Consider the following 15,600-nt stretch of genomic DNA (forward strand, 5'->3'; position numbering starts at 1 on the left):
TCCCCATCGAGGACTTTCGGGACCGTCGATTTTCATCGGTCTGGATGCCGGCTGCTGTACGCTGGCCTGATGGGAAAAATCACCGAATGTATTTCGGATGATGATATTCATCTTTCGATGTATGACTTACCAATGCCGCCACGGCAATGCCCTTGACGAGAATTGATTTTTTGTTTAAGAGTTATATGCTCGCTTTTTTAATAGAAAAATGAATAATACATGTTCTGACCCCATTTACGCTGGTATTCATTATTGATTTATTAAAAAATTAGAGTTTCAAAAATTTGTAACTACAGTACTAAAAAGTCTAAATATCAGCAGGGAGTGTCAATTTTTTTAGGTTTTCTATAAATGCCTATAATTTTAAATAATTTTAAAAGTACTCAAGATAATTTTTTTAAATTCCTGAGCAACTGGTCTATTGTCCGTTTTCGGCTGATCGTTGATTTTTGGGACACCCTGTATATGTGGCAACCTTTTATTAGATAAATAGTAATTGATGTAATAATATATTTAATGATATATAAAAAAAATATTTATTTTTATTACTATTAGTCACATGACGATTTTTTAAATCTTTTATGCAGCTAAACAACAAAAACTTACTACAACTCCCTAATAGAAATAAGAAATATTCAATCCAAATTTGCCATATTATTAAAAAACGTTTTTTTTAACGTTTCAGGACGCACTTTTGTTTTTTAAACGGTACTATCATAACATTTTCTGTATCAACCAATAAATTATATTGATATTATATTGCAATAAACTACAAAATAAGTGTTTTTAATATACCATATATTTCTGCATGGTGTAATAATACTATAATATAAAATTTTTTAAGGCATAAGTAACTCAATGCAAACCAAACGATGAAAATAATGTTATTAAAGCGCAAATTTTAACGATATTTAATTTACTATTCTGAAAAGCGTTAAAAGTTCTATATAAATCTATAAAATACATAAAAAAAACTTTACTCTCGATTTTCAGAACTTTCTTGACTTGACTGAATATTCGAGACATAAATAGGTTTGACAATTAACACAACTATAGCGTATTAATCGTCTCTTTACACAAACTAAACAACTCTTTTTAGTATGAAATTTCTGCGGTTCTGTATCGTTACTTTTGGTAATTCCCAAAACCTGAAAAGCGCGCGATCGGATACTTTTTGGAATATTGATGTTGGTTGCCCGTAAACGTAAATAGTCTCGTAAACGTAATAGACTTATCGACATTACCTTGAAATATTACTTGACTATTAATTCCAACTACATTCAGCATACTGTAGAACACGACCATGGGCCAGCGTCTGGTATTCCTGGCGCAATTATAGGTAGAGCACAGTTTGTCGACAATGTCTATACATCGCTTTTTGTTTAATTATAAAAAGTCACAATGTCAGGTTTGCACTTGTCACCTGTAGAAGTGTCAATTGTTCTACCGATATGCATGCAAGAAGGATGAAATCCAAACATACTGGAGTACTAAAATCGGCAACGGTGCGCCAAATTGTAGTGTTTTGTTTGCAAATTAGTCCTCATTAATAAGACAATTTAATGAAGTTCTTGATAGATATAAGTGATTTTGATAGTACTATCCTCTAAATCTGATGTCCAGCTGTGGAATTAAAAGGTAAATACGCTTTAAACTTTTAATTCTACTCCATTTGTATGCTGTTTTAATTTCGCATGTCCATTTACTTGAACTTTGTACCCAAGTAAACTATACTGTGGGCAAGGTACTATGCGATCGAGTCCTAGGCAGTATTGCCGCTGTGCATATTGTTTCTCGCTACCTATCTTAATGATATTATCGATCAGTACCGAGTGAATCCTAAGCCATCACAATGGTCTGCCGAAACTGCGGTAACCAGGTCGCGGCGCGCAAATCTTCGATACAATGCGATGCTTGCAAGGAATCCATGGATGCAGCCTGTGCTGGGCTATCTACCGATGATTATACCTGCATTATGAGGAAAAAAGTTCGGGCCTTAAAAGTTTTATGCTTAAATTGCGAAATAAAATTGGAGAATATCTCCAATATATTATCAATTATACAAGAGGAAACATCCAAACTAATGTCCAAGATAGATGAGTTGGAAAACAAAGTAAGGCAGCTTACCTTGGAAAACACAGGTTCTAAAGAATTTATTACTCCGACCCACTTTGAAGAAATTATTTCGGAGTTTAATGAGCGTAACAACCGGAAACGCAATTTAATTATATTTAATCTAAAAGAGCCGTCCTCCACTATCATTAAGGATCAAAGAATAAGTCAAGAGATGAAGGATGTCAAGGGATAATTTTCAATGCCATCGCTTGGGTAAATACACTCCAGGTAGCAACAAATCTCGTCCTATCAGACTGACATTTTCAAGCGAAGATATCGTACATAAACTAATAAAAAATTCCAAAAAGGTCCAAGAATCGCAGGATTACAAAAACGTATCTCCTACGATAAAACCCCTAAGCAAATAAGTTATTACAAAGAAGTTAAATCCCAACTTAAAATAAGAGAAGATAATGGTGAGCGTAACCTTGTGATTAAATATATACAGGGAATTCTTAAAGTAATTTCTTTAAACTAGTGAAGTCACCCCCTTCCAGCTTAAATGTTTCAAAAAGTCTTGTACTTTACTACCAAAACTCTAGAGGTTGTAACACTGAATGTGACGAAATTTTTAACTCCACAGGTTTTTGTGACGTTATGGGACTTACAGAAGCGTGGTTAGAGGCCGATATATCTAACTCTGAATTGTTTCCTTCGAACTATGATGTCATGCTGACCGCGACTGTGAATCTCATGGCGTCGGAAGGGACGGGGGTGTGTTGCTAGCAACTAAGTCGGAACTTAGGGCTATCCAGATTGATTTTGCCGATTTAATTCGGCGATTCCCATTAATCGATATTGTAGGGTGTAGAATAAGCATTAATAATCTATATCGTATAAATACTAAAATTGAGGAAAAACAAAGAAAAACACAAAGTCACGGCTCACAACATGTAATAAAACGGGCTACACGTGTTTCGCTCTAGTTAGAGCATCATCATGCCTTTAGAAGCCATCCACCCACTTCACAGTACATAAAAGAAACAGATGATACCTGATTAGATTATGAGATCTGGTCCTGATTTTTGTATTTGGTTTTCATTTTTCAGCCATTTGATATATCCACCTTTTTCTACGAAGTGTGGTTCGTTAGTAAACATTTCTTATTTATTTGACAATTACTCTTCTCTCTTGGAATCACTTTGGTCCTTCAAATAATCTAAATTTTCGTTTTCATACCCTTCCTCATCATCGTCGAGAGCCTCCTCTACCTCTACCAATACTTTAACCATTAAACGCTCTAAACGAATTTGATCTTTGTCATAAATATAAAATGCCATATTTCCCTGCAGAAATGCTTTTATCAGCAAAATATAGAAAAAAACTTACCTCAAAAATTTGTATCACAATTAATGTCACGGATCTTATTATTCACACACAGATAGTCGCACTGTATCTCGCAGATCAAAACATGTAATATAAAAAGCTTAAATAGACTAAGACTAAGATCAAAAGGTATCGGCAAGGTCCGGAAAGGCCTCGTGCAAACAAATTTTCAATGACTAAAATTAATAATACGTGATCTCATAGATCAGGTGCGTCTTCTGGAAGGTTAAACAAAAGCTAAAATATTTACAGTAATAAAATACCTCATGCTTTATTCAAATAAATAAATAATTAGACATTAAAGCACTACATGATCCAAACATAACATATCCCCATCGAATTACCAAATCTCCCCTTCACCTTGAAAACACAATCTATTCCGCCCTCATCGCGTGCGAACTCTAAAACAAAAAATTTACGAACGTCGACGAAAAAAAACGTCGGTGGACGTCTGGAACATTTTTTACGTGTCATAAAAAAAACCTCCCGAGTGTTGATCCCGAGTAAAATATTCAAAAGGTGCAAATCTCAGAGCGTATCTCGGGGAAAAAATACAATTTTTAAGATGCGGCGGTTCATTTTTTCCCCGACGAGATTAGCCGTTAAGGAAATGGAGGTGTGTGTAACCGACGCCAGACCTGCGGGGTGTTAAATCGTAAAGGAACTCGTTTGGGTTAGTGTTTCTAGGTTTTTTATGCTGTTTTATTATTAAGGGAATACTTAGGTCCTGGTGGAACTTACCGTCAAAGGTTTTACTCATTGTTCATTGTAATCTGCAAAAAAAAAAGAAAACAATTAGAAAATACTACCTGAAGCAAATTATTTCTAAAGCACCAAAACTTTATTGAGGTTTATAGACTCAATCAGATATATACAGATACACTTTTGATATCTCAGAAAGGTAAACCATCTTGAAATTTAAATAACCTGTTTTTATTTTAATGACTATTTTTTGTTTTATAATAATATACTCCTAAAGCTCCTAAGATAAGCTATAGTAAATATCACAAACATTGCCTAATAAGTGAATTGTTCTCATTGCACTAGTGATTAGTTTTTAATTCAAGGCCTAATGCCCCATCGTGCAAAGCCCCATGATTTTAAGAGGTGATAAACAGAACAGGGTTCGCTTGAACTACTTCTTGCAAATTGAAACTCTGTTTAATAACTTATTCTACCGTACTTTAAATTTAATTCTATTTCACTATCAACACCATTGTCTAAACTTATTATTAAAGGCAGAACATTGGTAATAAATAGACGGGCAAGAATTTTGTACTTTTAAAAGATAATGCATGGAGTTTTTTCAACTATAGGTTGTAATATTATGTACTACACTTTTTATTAATTTCACTACAGATGCATTTAATGTTGAAGTAGTAAAGTATTATTTCTTCGAATATTCGATTTTACTGGATGCCATGTAAGTTGGCAATGAGATTAAAAATACAATAATATGGAGGTAGATGGAACACTGTATTTTCCATTGCGAGTTTATCACACAATATGACTGGTTATTTATTTTAAAATCTGTTAGTACTTTTAAAAGTTCTTGTTTTTTGGCCGTCTCTTCAAAATATATACTATTGTCTACCACAAAACTTTGAATTACTGCTTTAGAACAAGGTAACTTGACTAACTTGACGACTATGGTAACTAGCATTATCCATAACAATAACACTATTTTTTGGAATATTTTTAAGAAGCCGATATTCAAATCAATTTTTAAAAAGTTATGAGTCAGTATCTTGGTGGTAATCCAGGGAAGAATCTACTATATTGTTAGCTAAAAGTAGTAGACAGGTTGGAACGAAGCCACTTTCTGAGCCTGCATTATTATTTTCTTCCCTTTATTTGAGGGTGCACTAGTGTAAAGATAAATTATTGATCGATTTTCATCCCTATATTAATTATTATTTGCCACGCCATTCCCGTAATCGCTGAGACCTCTTATACTTAAAACCTATTTTAAGCAAAATATTTCTTAAGCTAGAATTTAAAAACGTAATTAGAACTAAATTGTCACAGTCAATTTTTTTCTTATTTATAGGATCAACATCACAAGTTTTATTTCGGACTAAACACAGTTATACAGTGTGTCCAAGATAAGGATGTCTATCATGGAGATCTCGACAGCTATAGGAGACACGAGGTTGATTAAATTAAAGAAAAGTTGCGCATTTTAGAGCCTAACAATACGGCGTTTAGAAAATTTCAAAATGTTGAGTAGATCCAGAGACATTCAAGAAAAACCGAATTTGCCGATTTCGTTTTTATTTTTTTCTGGCGTTATTTAAAGAGATATGGAAAAATAAAAGACACTTTTTTATAGCCACTTTTTAAGCTCTAGAAAATAACATTGCGAGATTTTTCGTACGACGTTGCGTTTCGAAGAAACCATCATCAACTTAATTTTTTAAATAGCGCGTAAAAAAAGTACACCCTATATAAAATAACATATTTTTTTACGATTACAACGATGTATGACACAATATGTTTCTACAATATTTAATATGTAAAAAATTATTTTTTATTAAATTCCGATAGTTTTGATGTAGTAGGCTCTGAAATAAAGACAATGAGAAAATGTTAAAATTAAATAAAAATTAAATGTCAAAGTAGTTTTTATTATAGCCATTATTTTTTATTCTTTTTATCTTAAGTGAAGTAAATAGTTTTAATTATTTGATAAATTTAGTTGACATTGTGTTTTTGAACCCTGTTTTTTGCGTCTTGTTGCTAGTTTTTTGTTACAAAATGGAAGACTCTTTTTTACCTGAGGAAAACCTTGATATGTTGAAATGTTATATCCTATGCTACAGCAACGCCGTTGAAGCTGGTTGTACGTATTTAAATAACTACCCAGACAGGAAACAACCTAGGACAAACATTTTCGTACGATTGGTTTTTAATCTTAAGCAGTATGGTGCGTTTAAGAAGCCAGTATTGTCAAGAAATAAGCCCTGCCATGAAGAAAAAGAAAATAATGTGGTATTAGCTCTAACTGAAAATCCGGAAATATCTGTTAGAAAAATTGAAAATACCACTGGAATACCAAAATCAACTGCCCAGTTCATTTTGAAAAAACATAAATACCACCCGTTTAAATGAATCTGTCAACGCCTCAGACCTGGTGACGAAAAAAGGCGCAGAACATTTCGTGAATGGTACACCAGGAAGTGTCAGGAGAATAAAACATTTCCCCATAGGATTATCTGGTCCGACGAGAGCATGGTTACAAATAATGGAATTTTTATCCGAAAGAACACCCATTATTGGTCAAGAGATAATCCCCGAGTACACCGAATGGCTAGACATCAGCACCGTTTCGGTTTTAATATGTGGGTTGGCATTTTTGGGACAAATTTAATAGGCCCCTTTTTTTACAACAATTCCCTTACCTCGTAGTGGTATCGCAACTTATTGGAACGCGATTTGGAAGAATCCTTGCACAACTTACCACTGGCCAAGGTTAGAAACTGTTGGTTTCAGCAGGATGGTGCGCCCGCACACAATGCCCTAATCGTGCGAGAGTATCTATCGAACAGATTTCCGGAAAAATGGTTAGGAACACATTCAACAATTCCGTGGTTTCCTCGTTTCCCACACTTAACTTCGCTCGACTTTTTTCTCTGGGGCTATTGCAAAAATTATGTTTACAGTCATGTTATTATTAAATCTGAGGATCAGCTGAGGAGAATAGTTCTTGAAGCAATTGAGAGCATTACACCTGATATGTTAAGAAGTGTTTTAAACTCGACTGTTAAAAGATGTTATCTGTGTTTGGAGAATAATGGTAATTTGTTTGAACATTTATTACTGTGATTTAAATTAGTATTTTTGGGTTTCTAGTAGGTAGTTTTTTAATTTAAGAATGTGTTTAGTTCTTTAAAATAATCACGTGACCTAGCTACGTGACGGTATATGAATTAAGTTTTTAAGTTGTCAATAACGTGATTTTTACTTTTAGTATTTCAAAATATGAGTAATAGCAGCCTACTACACCATACCCAGCGTCATCATTTCACCGCCTACTACATCAAAACCATCGGAATTTAATAAAAATCCAATTTTTAACATTTAAATATTGTAGGAACATATTAGTCCATATTTATAAAAAAAAGTTTTACCTTTTGCTTTCAAAGAATAAAGCAATTCCTTCAAAGTATATGCATAAAAAAAAAGTGAAGGAAATGGTCTCCCTTCTGCAAAGTAAAATGTGTTAACTTTTTCTTATTTATAAAAAGAAGCATTTGCTTAAAAACTAAAGGATTTGCTTCTAAAAAAAGGAATCTGGGTTACAGCAACTTTTCTCATTTTATCATTAGTTGTCCCGGCATTTTAGAGCCTGCATCTTAAAATTTGTGCATTTCATTTAATAAAATCTATTTGTAAGGGCTTGTTTAAGTGATCTTTGGTTGATTAGTCGCAGTATTGTGTTAGTTATGGCTAATGTGGTGCATTTACGTACAAGGAAATACTACAAACCAAGACGTACACCTCGTGAGTCAAATTTCAAGACGTTGTTTAGATTTGAGGAGGAAAATGTGGTGTGGTTAACAAATAACTTTCTTGGCATGGATTTCGAATCTCGTGAAGCAGCCCAGTCACCTGTGCAGAAAATGAAAATATTTCTGCGGTATTGTGCGAACCCTGGATTTCAGAGCGGAATAGCTAAAAAATTGGGATGTTCGCAACCCACAGTGTCCAGAATATTTCATGACGTGCTAAAGCGAATTGTACAACAAGCCGGCAAATTTATCAGGTTCCCAAATACAGAAAATCAAATTATGCAGGCCAAAGAGAAATGGTTGACCAGGTTCCGTTTTCCCACAGGTATTGGAGTTATCGACTGCACTCATATTCGTCTTGATGCAAAACCAGCCCAATTTGGAGACGAATATGTAGATCGAAAAGGTTTTGCCAGTATTAATGTACATGTTACATGCGACCAGAATTCTGTTATAACTAGTATAGATGCAAGTTGGCCTGGATTAGTCCATGATGCTCGTATATGGAAAAATTCGGCAGTGTGTGAAATCATGAAAAAGACAAGAAACACTATTCTTCTAGGAGACAGTGGGCATGGTATAATGTCATGTCTTATGACTCCTTACACCGACCCCCACGAGGAATATCAGAGAGTCTTTAACAGGCTGCTTACATCAGAGCGAGTTGTGATTGAGCATACATTTGGGAAAGTAAAGCGGCGATTTCCTATCCTGAAGTATGAAAGAAGATTAAAACTGACCAGTATTCCAAAAGTTATAATTGCGTGTGCTGTGTTGCACAATAAAGCTAAGCAATTAAGAGATGAAGATTTTCAAGAAAATGACGAAGAAGAAGAACAGGACTTGCCATTTACAGAGAATGAAAATGTAGATGCTATTCGCGCACAAGGACAAAGGCGGCGAGAGGAATTAGCTCGTCTTATTACCAATAACAATATAGCTGTATAATTAGGATTGAAACTTTCATGTAATGCTATGTATATGTCGCTTACTTCAAACGTACAAAGATGTATTTACTTAAACTAAAAATAAACTTACACGTTTGAACTGGAAAAAAACGTTTAATTATTTTTTTTGTTATAAATGATATATATTACATATACGTCTATTTTTACAAGTTTTGGTAAATATTATCTCCAACAATAACATCCTCTTGCGGGGCTTTTTCGTTTGATGCCTCGTTTAAATTTTTTAGCTTGGCAGAGTAATATTGTTGTTGGAGACGAGCAACTTTCAGTTGTTCAACTAAAACTAATCGTTGAAGCTGGGTTCTCGTTAACTGCCTCGTCCCGTCAGACTCTTGTTTGCCCGAAGCAAAGGTAGGCTTCGGAGGAATTTTTTTTGCAGCAACCTCTTCAACCGAAGTGTAGGATCGCTTTTTGTTAGCTACTACTTGAGGCATAATCATCTGATGAGCATCGTTTTCCACCATAATGTCATCCTTGGAAGTAGGTAAAGAAGGTTGACTTGCCACGCCAATTGCAAGAGCCCCTCATAAAAATATACATGCATTAGTACCTACAAGGTAATAATAAAGACCTGAATCTATTTCTCACCTGGTACCCGACTTAGTACAGGATTTATGTCCGCATCCATAGCATTTAACATAACTTTCTCCCAGGACAAAAGACGAATGGGCTTGTTCCCTGTTTTATTTTTGTCAGTTTTATTTTTCAGTCGCGATTTCATATTGTTCATTTTTTTCAAAAAAGCTTTAATATCCATCTCCTTGCCAAATAAAGTAACGTATTCCTTAACCATATCAGTTAATGTAGCAGTTTTCTTTTTTTTTTCATCGCTGGAACTTGAGATTTCTCGAGAATCTCCGGAAATGCTTGGACTTTTTCAGCGATAAACATCTATCTCATTATGGGCATCTTCGGTAACTTCCTGTTCACTATCGGTGTCAGACATTTTAAATATTTTATTCACTTTAAAATAGCTACACAAATAAGTTAGATGGATCTTTTTTACATCAATTTGACGTGCGAACTGCTTTTGATTATGAAACAAATAAGATCAACCCCATCAGTTACAGACCACATACGCGTTGACTGCACGCTGCAAGTCATGTCTTGTCGAAATCGCTAATCTCTGTACCTTTTACTTTATTTTCCCCGAAGCATTTGCTTGCAAGGAAGAGGTAGATATTATGAATGCGAATTAGAGCAAAACCTTTTACTTCTACCTTTTGCTTGTACCTTTTACTTCAAAGTAAATGCTTCAGTTTTATAACTACGGGCTATTGTGTCATACATCGTTATAATCGTAATAAAATATGCTATTTTATACAGGGTGTACTTTTTTTACGCGCTATATAAAAAAAATTAAGATGATGATTGATTAAGTTAAGTTGATGGTTGAATAAGTTGAAAAAATTAAGTTTTTATTAAGTTAATTTTTATACTAGAACTGATGAATTTTTACTGTGCATTTCCAACTGTGTCTGGAGAAATATTCCTAAAAACATTACGAATGCTATCTGTCAAAGGGTGTGGCCTACTACTGCGGCTACACTTCAATTTTGACATAACCCCAGAATAAAATAGTTCAATGCATTAAGGTCAAATGATCTAGATGGCCACTCTATTGATCAACGTCTTCATACAATAGCAACATAGTGGGGAAGCGCCTTCTTCTGTTGAAACCATAATGCTGTATCTTTAGGATACAGTATACAGTACCTCTAATGCTATAATTAAATCATCTACTTAAAAGTCATGATAACGCTGTCGCATCAAAGTTAATTTAAAGCATGGTCCTATTATTTAATCAATCATTCAATCAATATATGCTTTATTGTCATAAAAGTAAATTTGTTGACAAAGCTGCAAAAAAGAAAAACATATACACAAACACGTAAAAAGGTTATTTAGCATGCTATGGTCCATCATCCATAAGAATGGGGATGTTATACCGGTAAAACCAACAACATCCCCATTCTTCAGAAATACTCCTCCAAGACTCTCCAAGCTAATGTAATGACAAGAGTATCAATATGTATAACACAAACAGATATTATTCACTCTCGAAATATACAATTTTATTAAATGTAAAACTGTAAAAAAAAACTGTCAGAAAAATCAAAGAAATAAGTTATGGTGTAAAAAATATAAAGAATATACCAAAAGTCCTGCAAGAAAAAGGTAAAAATGACAAAAATCTATCCGACAAAAATTCAGTTATTTCATAATAGCCCTTTGCAACTAAGAGTTTTTTAACACGTTTTCTAAAAAGTTTCCAGCTACCTATACCTTTCAAATCTGCAGGAAGATGATTAAAGAGTTTTTTACCATCAAATATAAAAGTTCTTTTAATCAGGGAACTTGTAGGCAAGAGCACATCATTAGCTCGTCGACTGCTATATTCATTCCTATTAGTTGTGTTCACATTTCTAAATTTCTTATGAACGAGGCAAACAAATTCCAATATAAATAAGGCAGGAAAGGTTAGGATTTTATGAGTGAGAAATAGCTGTTTGCAAGACTCTCTTATACTCACATTACACAGATGTCGGATCGCTCTCTTTTGCAAAACTCTGTTAATAATAATCCCTGCTCATACATTTGCTTTTCATAATTCTGAATATAACTGTCCCTAAACAGATGTGGATTTTCAAATACCCAGTAACAGCTTAACAACTCCCAGTTTAACAGCTGTTGAAATAATTGAATTTTATGAGAGTGCCACTTCTCCTTTTTTTAATAATTTTTTTATAGTCTATTACAGTTAAATACCTTAGAGATTCAGATTTTTGTGTAACGAAATCAAAATAATATATTTTTTTATTATTAGGAACATCAGTCCTGTCAAGATCTTTAACAGTTCCCTTCTCTCTTCACTTATCTTTAATTCTCCTAATTGCAAATTAACTTACAGATCTCTGCTTCAATATTTAATATTGTAGATTATTCGAAATTCGTTGTGTGTTCTACTACAGGTAAGCATAATTAATATTTCGATTCTCTAAAAACACCCTTAAATTTCAGCCCTGTATAAACATCCCGAACTTAATCGAGATATATTTATCAAAAAAAAAAATTTTAAGTTAAATTTTAAAAATTATATAAATTACTCTCCATACTTCTGTTAATATTTATTCGAAGATACAAACAACTTAAGTCCAAATGAATGTTATCAAGTGAAAGCAAAACAATCAAAACTTTATAAATGCTTAAAAAATTTTAGATAAAAGCTATTTTCAATTTTAAAGTTGCTTGCAGTTGAAGTGATTTCTTGGTTTTTACTGGTTACTTATAGTTTTTTCGATCTCTTCATAAATATTTATCATTTTTTAAAACGGATTTTTATTAAAAAATATAATTTCAGTTAACACATTAATTATCTAAAAAACATTAACAATTTCCGTTAATATAAAAAACTTAACCATCTTTGCTAAATAGTTAAAGCTTGTTTACTATATATTTTTTGCTTATTTTAAGTAGTTAAAAATTATTACTGCATCTATGCAGTTTTAGTTAGTAGTGTTATCTCTAAATCTGTATATTATTTTGACATTTTTAAAATACAAAACAATATTAATACCTAGTAAAATTATACTTAAAAATTTTCTTCTTCCAGGCAGATAAATACATTTTTAAACCCTTGAAGCTCCTAGTAATTTTCTATTCCCAGATATACAGTGTGTCCCAGGATGAGCGAATTTATATGTAAAAATGACAAAAAATTTTGTAGTTGAAATTTGCCTGTTTGGCATCCAGCTCTGCTTCATTAAAAAATTAAATTTAGCATATTTTATTTTTATTTTATTATTTTTTTTTAAATTAGGCATGCCTTGATACGAGCATTTTTTAAATTTATGAGTAGGTAAAGTAGTATTTTTAGGTAAGATATAAAAAAAGTTTATGAAAAAAAGTTGTTTAGAATGCAAAATTATGCTTGAGTACCAAATTTCATAACCATTGGCCTACTTTAATTTTTACATTTTGTGTACCAATTAATTTTTTTATTTATATTTGATTATTAGAGAAAAGTAATAATTTATCTAATAGGTAGAATTTAAATCACCGATCTAAGAGTTACAAACCATCCTCAAAAATATATTTGTAATAAAATGTACATAGTACTTCTAATTTAACAAGAACATTTCATTTTATTTAATTATTTTAAATTTGTTCAATGTCGAAACATTTTTCAATACCTTTCCTAAACATTTTAAAAGAACTTCTAATTTCTTCAATGAAAATTGAATTACAAGCATCTCTAATTCTTTGTTATAGTAATTTTTTGTTTTAATTATTTTTTTTAATTTTCTTTTGTTTTAATTCCCTGTTGGAATAAGCAATTTGCTTGAAATGGCCCCATAATAGGAATCAGAAATAGTTAAATCAGGTAACCTTGGCGGCCACTCAATTCGCTTGCGTCTTCCAATTTATTGATTCGGAAAAGTTCTATTCAACCATTCTGCTACTCAAATAGTGGAGTGCACTGAAAATAAAGATTTATTCTTTGATCAACTGGTAAAGGTTCTAAATATTCTTCAAAAAATCATTCCCAAATTTGAAGATACGTTTCTTGATTAAGAGATCCTTCAATAAAGTATGGTCCAATAATACCTAAATGGTAAGCTATGGCGCATCTAACGTTGAAAATATTGCCTCTTGCCATGGATTACGAAATTTGGCGTTTCATTGGACCAAAGCCGACAATTTTGGGATGCAATTACACCATTTGTAGTTAGTACGTTTTTTGTACATAACTTTGACAGTGACAATATTTTATAGTGGTCATTCAGCTGCTTCATTTAACTGAGAATGTATATATTTTAAAAAGTTCGACAAAAACTCGTAAATGCAGTAAAAAAGAACCCAATATAATAAGGGACATTCATTCCACGAGCAAAAAATTCGTACCGATCGTAAACAGAATTAGTCCAAGGGCAATAATTTTTACTATTTTAACTATTAATATTTATTTGGTTTTTGTTTAAACATTTAAAAAAGGGAGAATAAATAATTAATAAATAATTTAAACGTAAAAATCAAAGTGGGCCTATGGTTATAATATTCGGTATTCGGGCATAATTTTGCAATTTAAGCAACTTTTTTTATACACTTTTTTTATATCTTGTCTTGAAATACTACTTTACCTACTCATAAACTTTTAAAAATGCTCGTATCAAGGCATGCTTGATTTAAAAAAAATAAAAATATGCTAAATTTCATTTTTTAAGCAGATTCCAAACAGTCAAATTTTAACACCAAAATTTTTTGTCATTTTTACGTATAAATTCGCTCATCCTGGGACACACGATATAACTAAAGCCATTTTTCGTTTAAAAATGCTGGTTTTTAATTACTTTTATTAAAAGTTTAAAGGCTTTGAAAAGTTCAAAAAATATATTTTTTAAAATTTTAGGCAGCTAAAATCATGACTGTCAAATTTTAAAGTTTCCTGAACCAAATAATAGTTTCCTATTTCTTTTAAGACCTTATTATTAATCATTCGAACAACTTAGCTTATCCAAAAAAGTAAACATTAAAAAATCAGTCTCATTGGCATTATGTATTTATTACGGTAGGTAACAACTATTTTAGTTCCTAATTGCTTTCTCACATATGGTATTAAAAAAAATCACAATCAACATTCTTTCTACGTATTACTTTACCAAAATACCTCTTTGTATTAGAAATCTGACCTAATTTAAATTCAAAAAATTCTTGTTTATTAGTTAATTATACTAGTTTAACATCAATGGGGAACATTATTATAGATTTTCTTCAACACTAGCTAAAGTGATGCGTGAATTTGTGGAAATAACTCAAACAATTTTAAATTTAGATTTAACAAATTACGTAACTCTTAGACAAATATGAGCTTAAATTTTCTAATTTGGTTATTACTTTTTATCCTAATTGTTAACCTGACCAACATTTAGAACTCAGAATCTACCTTGATAAATTGTAATTTCCTCTATGTTTATTATAATTTCTTAAAAAGTATATAACAACTTAAAAAATCAACTTTATATATCACAGTACAAATGTATGCACAGTTTCTATATATTAAAATAAAAAATAATGACCTGCTTTTATTATTTATAATAAGTGCTATCCTAGGATGCCCGGTCTATAATAAATACATCCTTTTGTATTTATAATATAAAACCTATCAATTGTTTTCTCTTTTTGTTTTAAGTATTTCATAAGCCGTAATTAATTCTCGTTAAATAAGAGTCACGTAATTCATTTCCAGAAGAAATATTATCCGTCCATAAACAACCCTCCAGTTTAAAATTTCGATAACGAATCGTAAATAAAAAAATTCCCGGAAATAGTTCGTTCTTTATTCGAGCCGGTCCCATTCGGTAAGTCGCTAAAACTTAAACTTTGCTCAAGGAAAAGAGTTATGCCGTGATCCTATCTATTTGCTAAGCCGGTCCCGAACTCTCGTTATGGTAACTTTATGGTAATTTTTGGCATTTTAAAAACAACGAGAAATTCATTGCTTACATTACCCCAGTTATTTTAGTCGAAGGTAATTCATCTATTTATTTTTATTTAGCCTTATGCATCGCGTTGACGTTGCTCTTGATAAACTTTAGCTACAAAATAATAAGTTATAATAACTTAAATCAATATTGGCATCGTTATTTAAATTTATTAAGGATCACTTTACAAAGGCATTA

General features: G+C 32.0%; 1 protein-coding gene across 5 annotated transcripts in view; it reads right to left on the bottom strand.

The window, feature by feature from the left end:
• Positions 1 to 15,600, bottom strand: part of LOC126742310 (calmodulin-binding transcription activator 2) — a 999,827-nt gene that overhangs the window by 828,029 nt on the left and 156,198 nt on the right. For all 5 annotated transcript variants that reach the window (XM_050448959.1, XM_050448952.1, XM_050448953.1 and 2 more), the window contains exon 3: positions 4,183 to 4,214. In XM_050448959.1, the coding sequence (XP_050304916.1) occupies positions 4,183 to 4,201 (19 nt within the window). In that variant the 5' untranslated portion in view covers positions 4,202 to 4,214. The remainder of the gene's footprint in view (positions 1 to 4,182; positions 4,215 to 15,600) is intronic.

This window comes from Anthonomus grandis, chromosome 11 (assembly GCF_022605725.1).
Source record: "Anthonomus grandis grandis chromosome 11, icAntGran1.3, whole genome shotgun sequence".
Taxonomy (NCBI): Eukaryota; Metazoa; Arthropoda; class Insecta; order Coleoptera; family Curculionidae; genus Anthonomus; species Anthonomus grandis.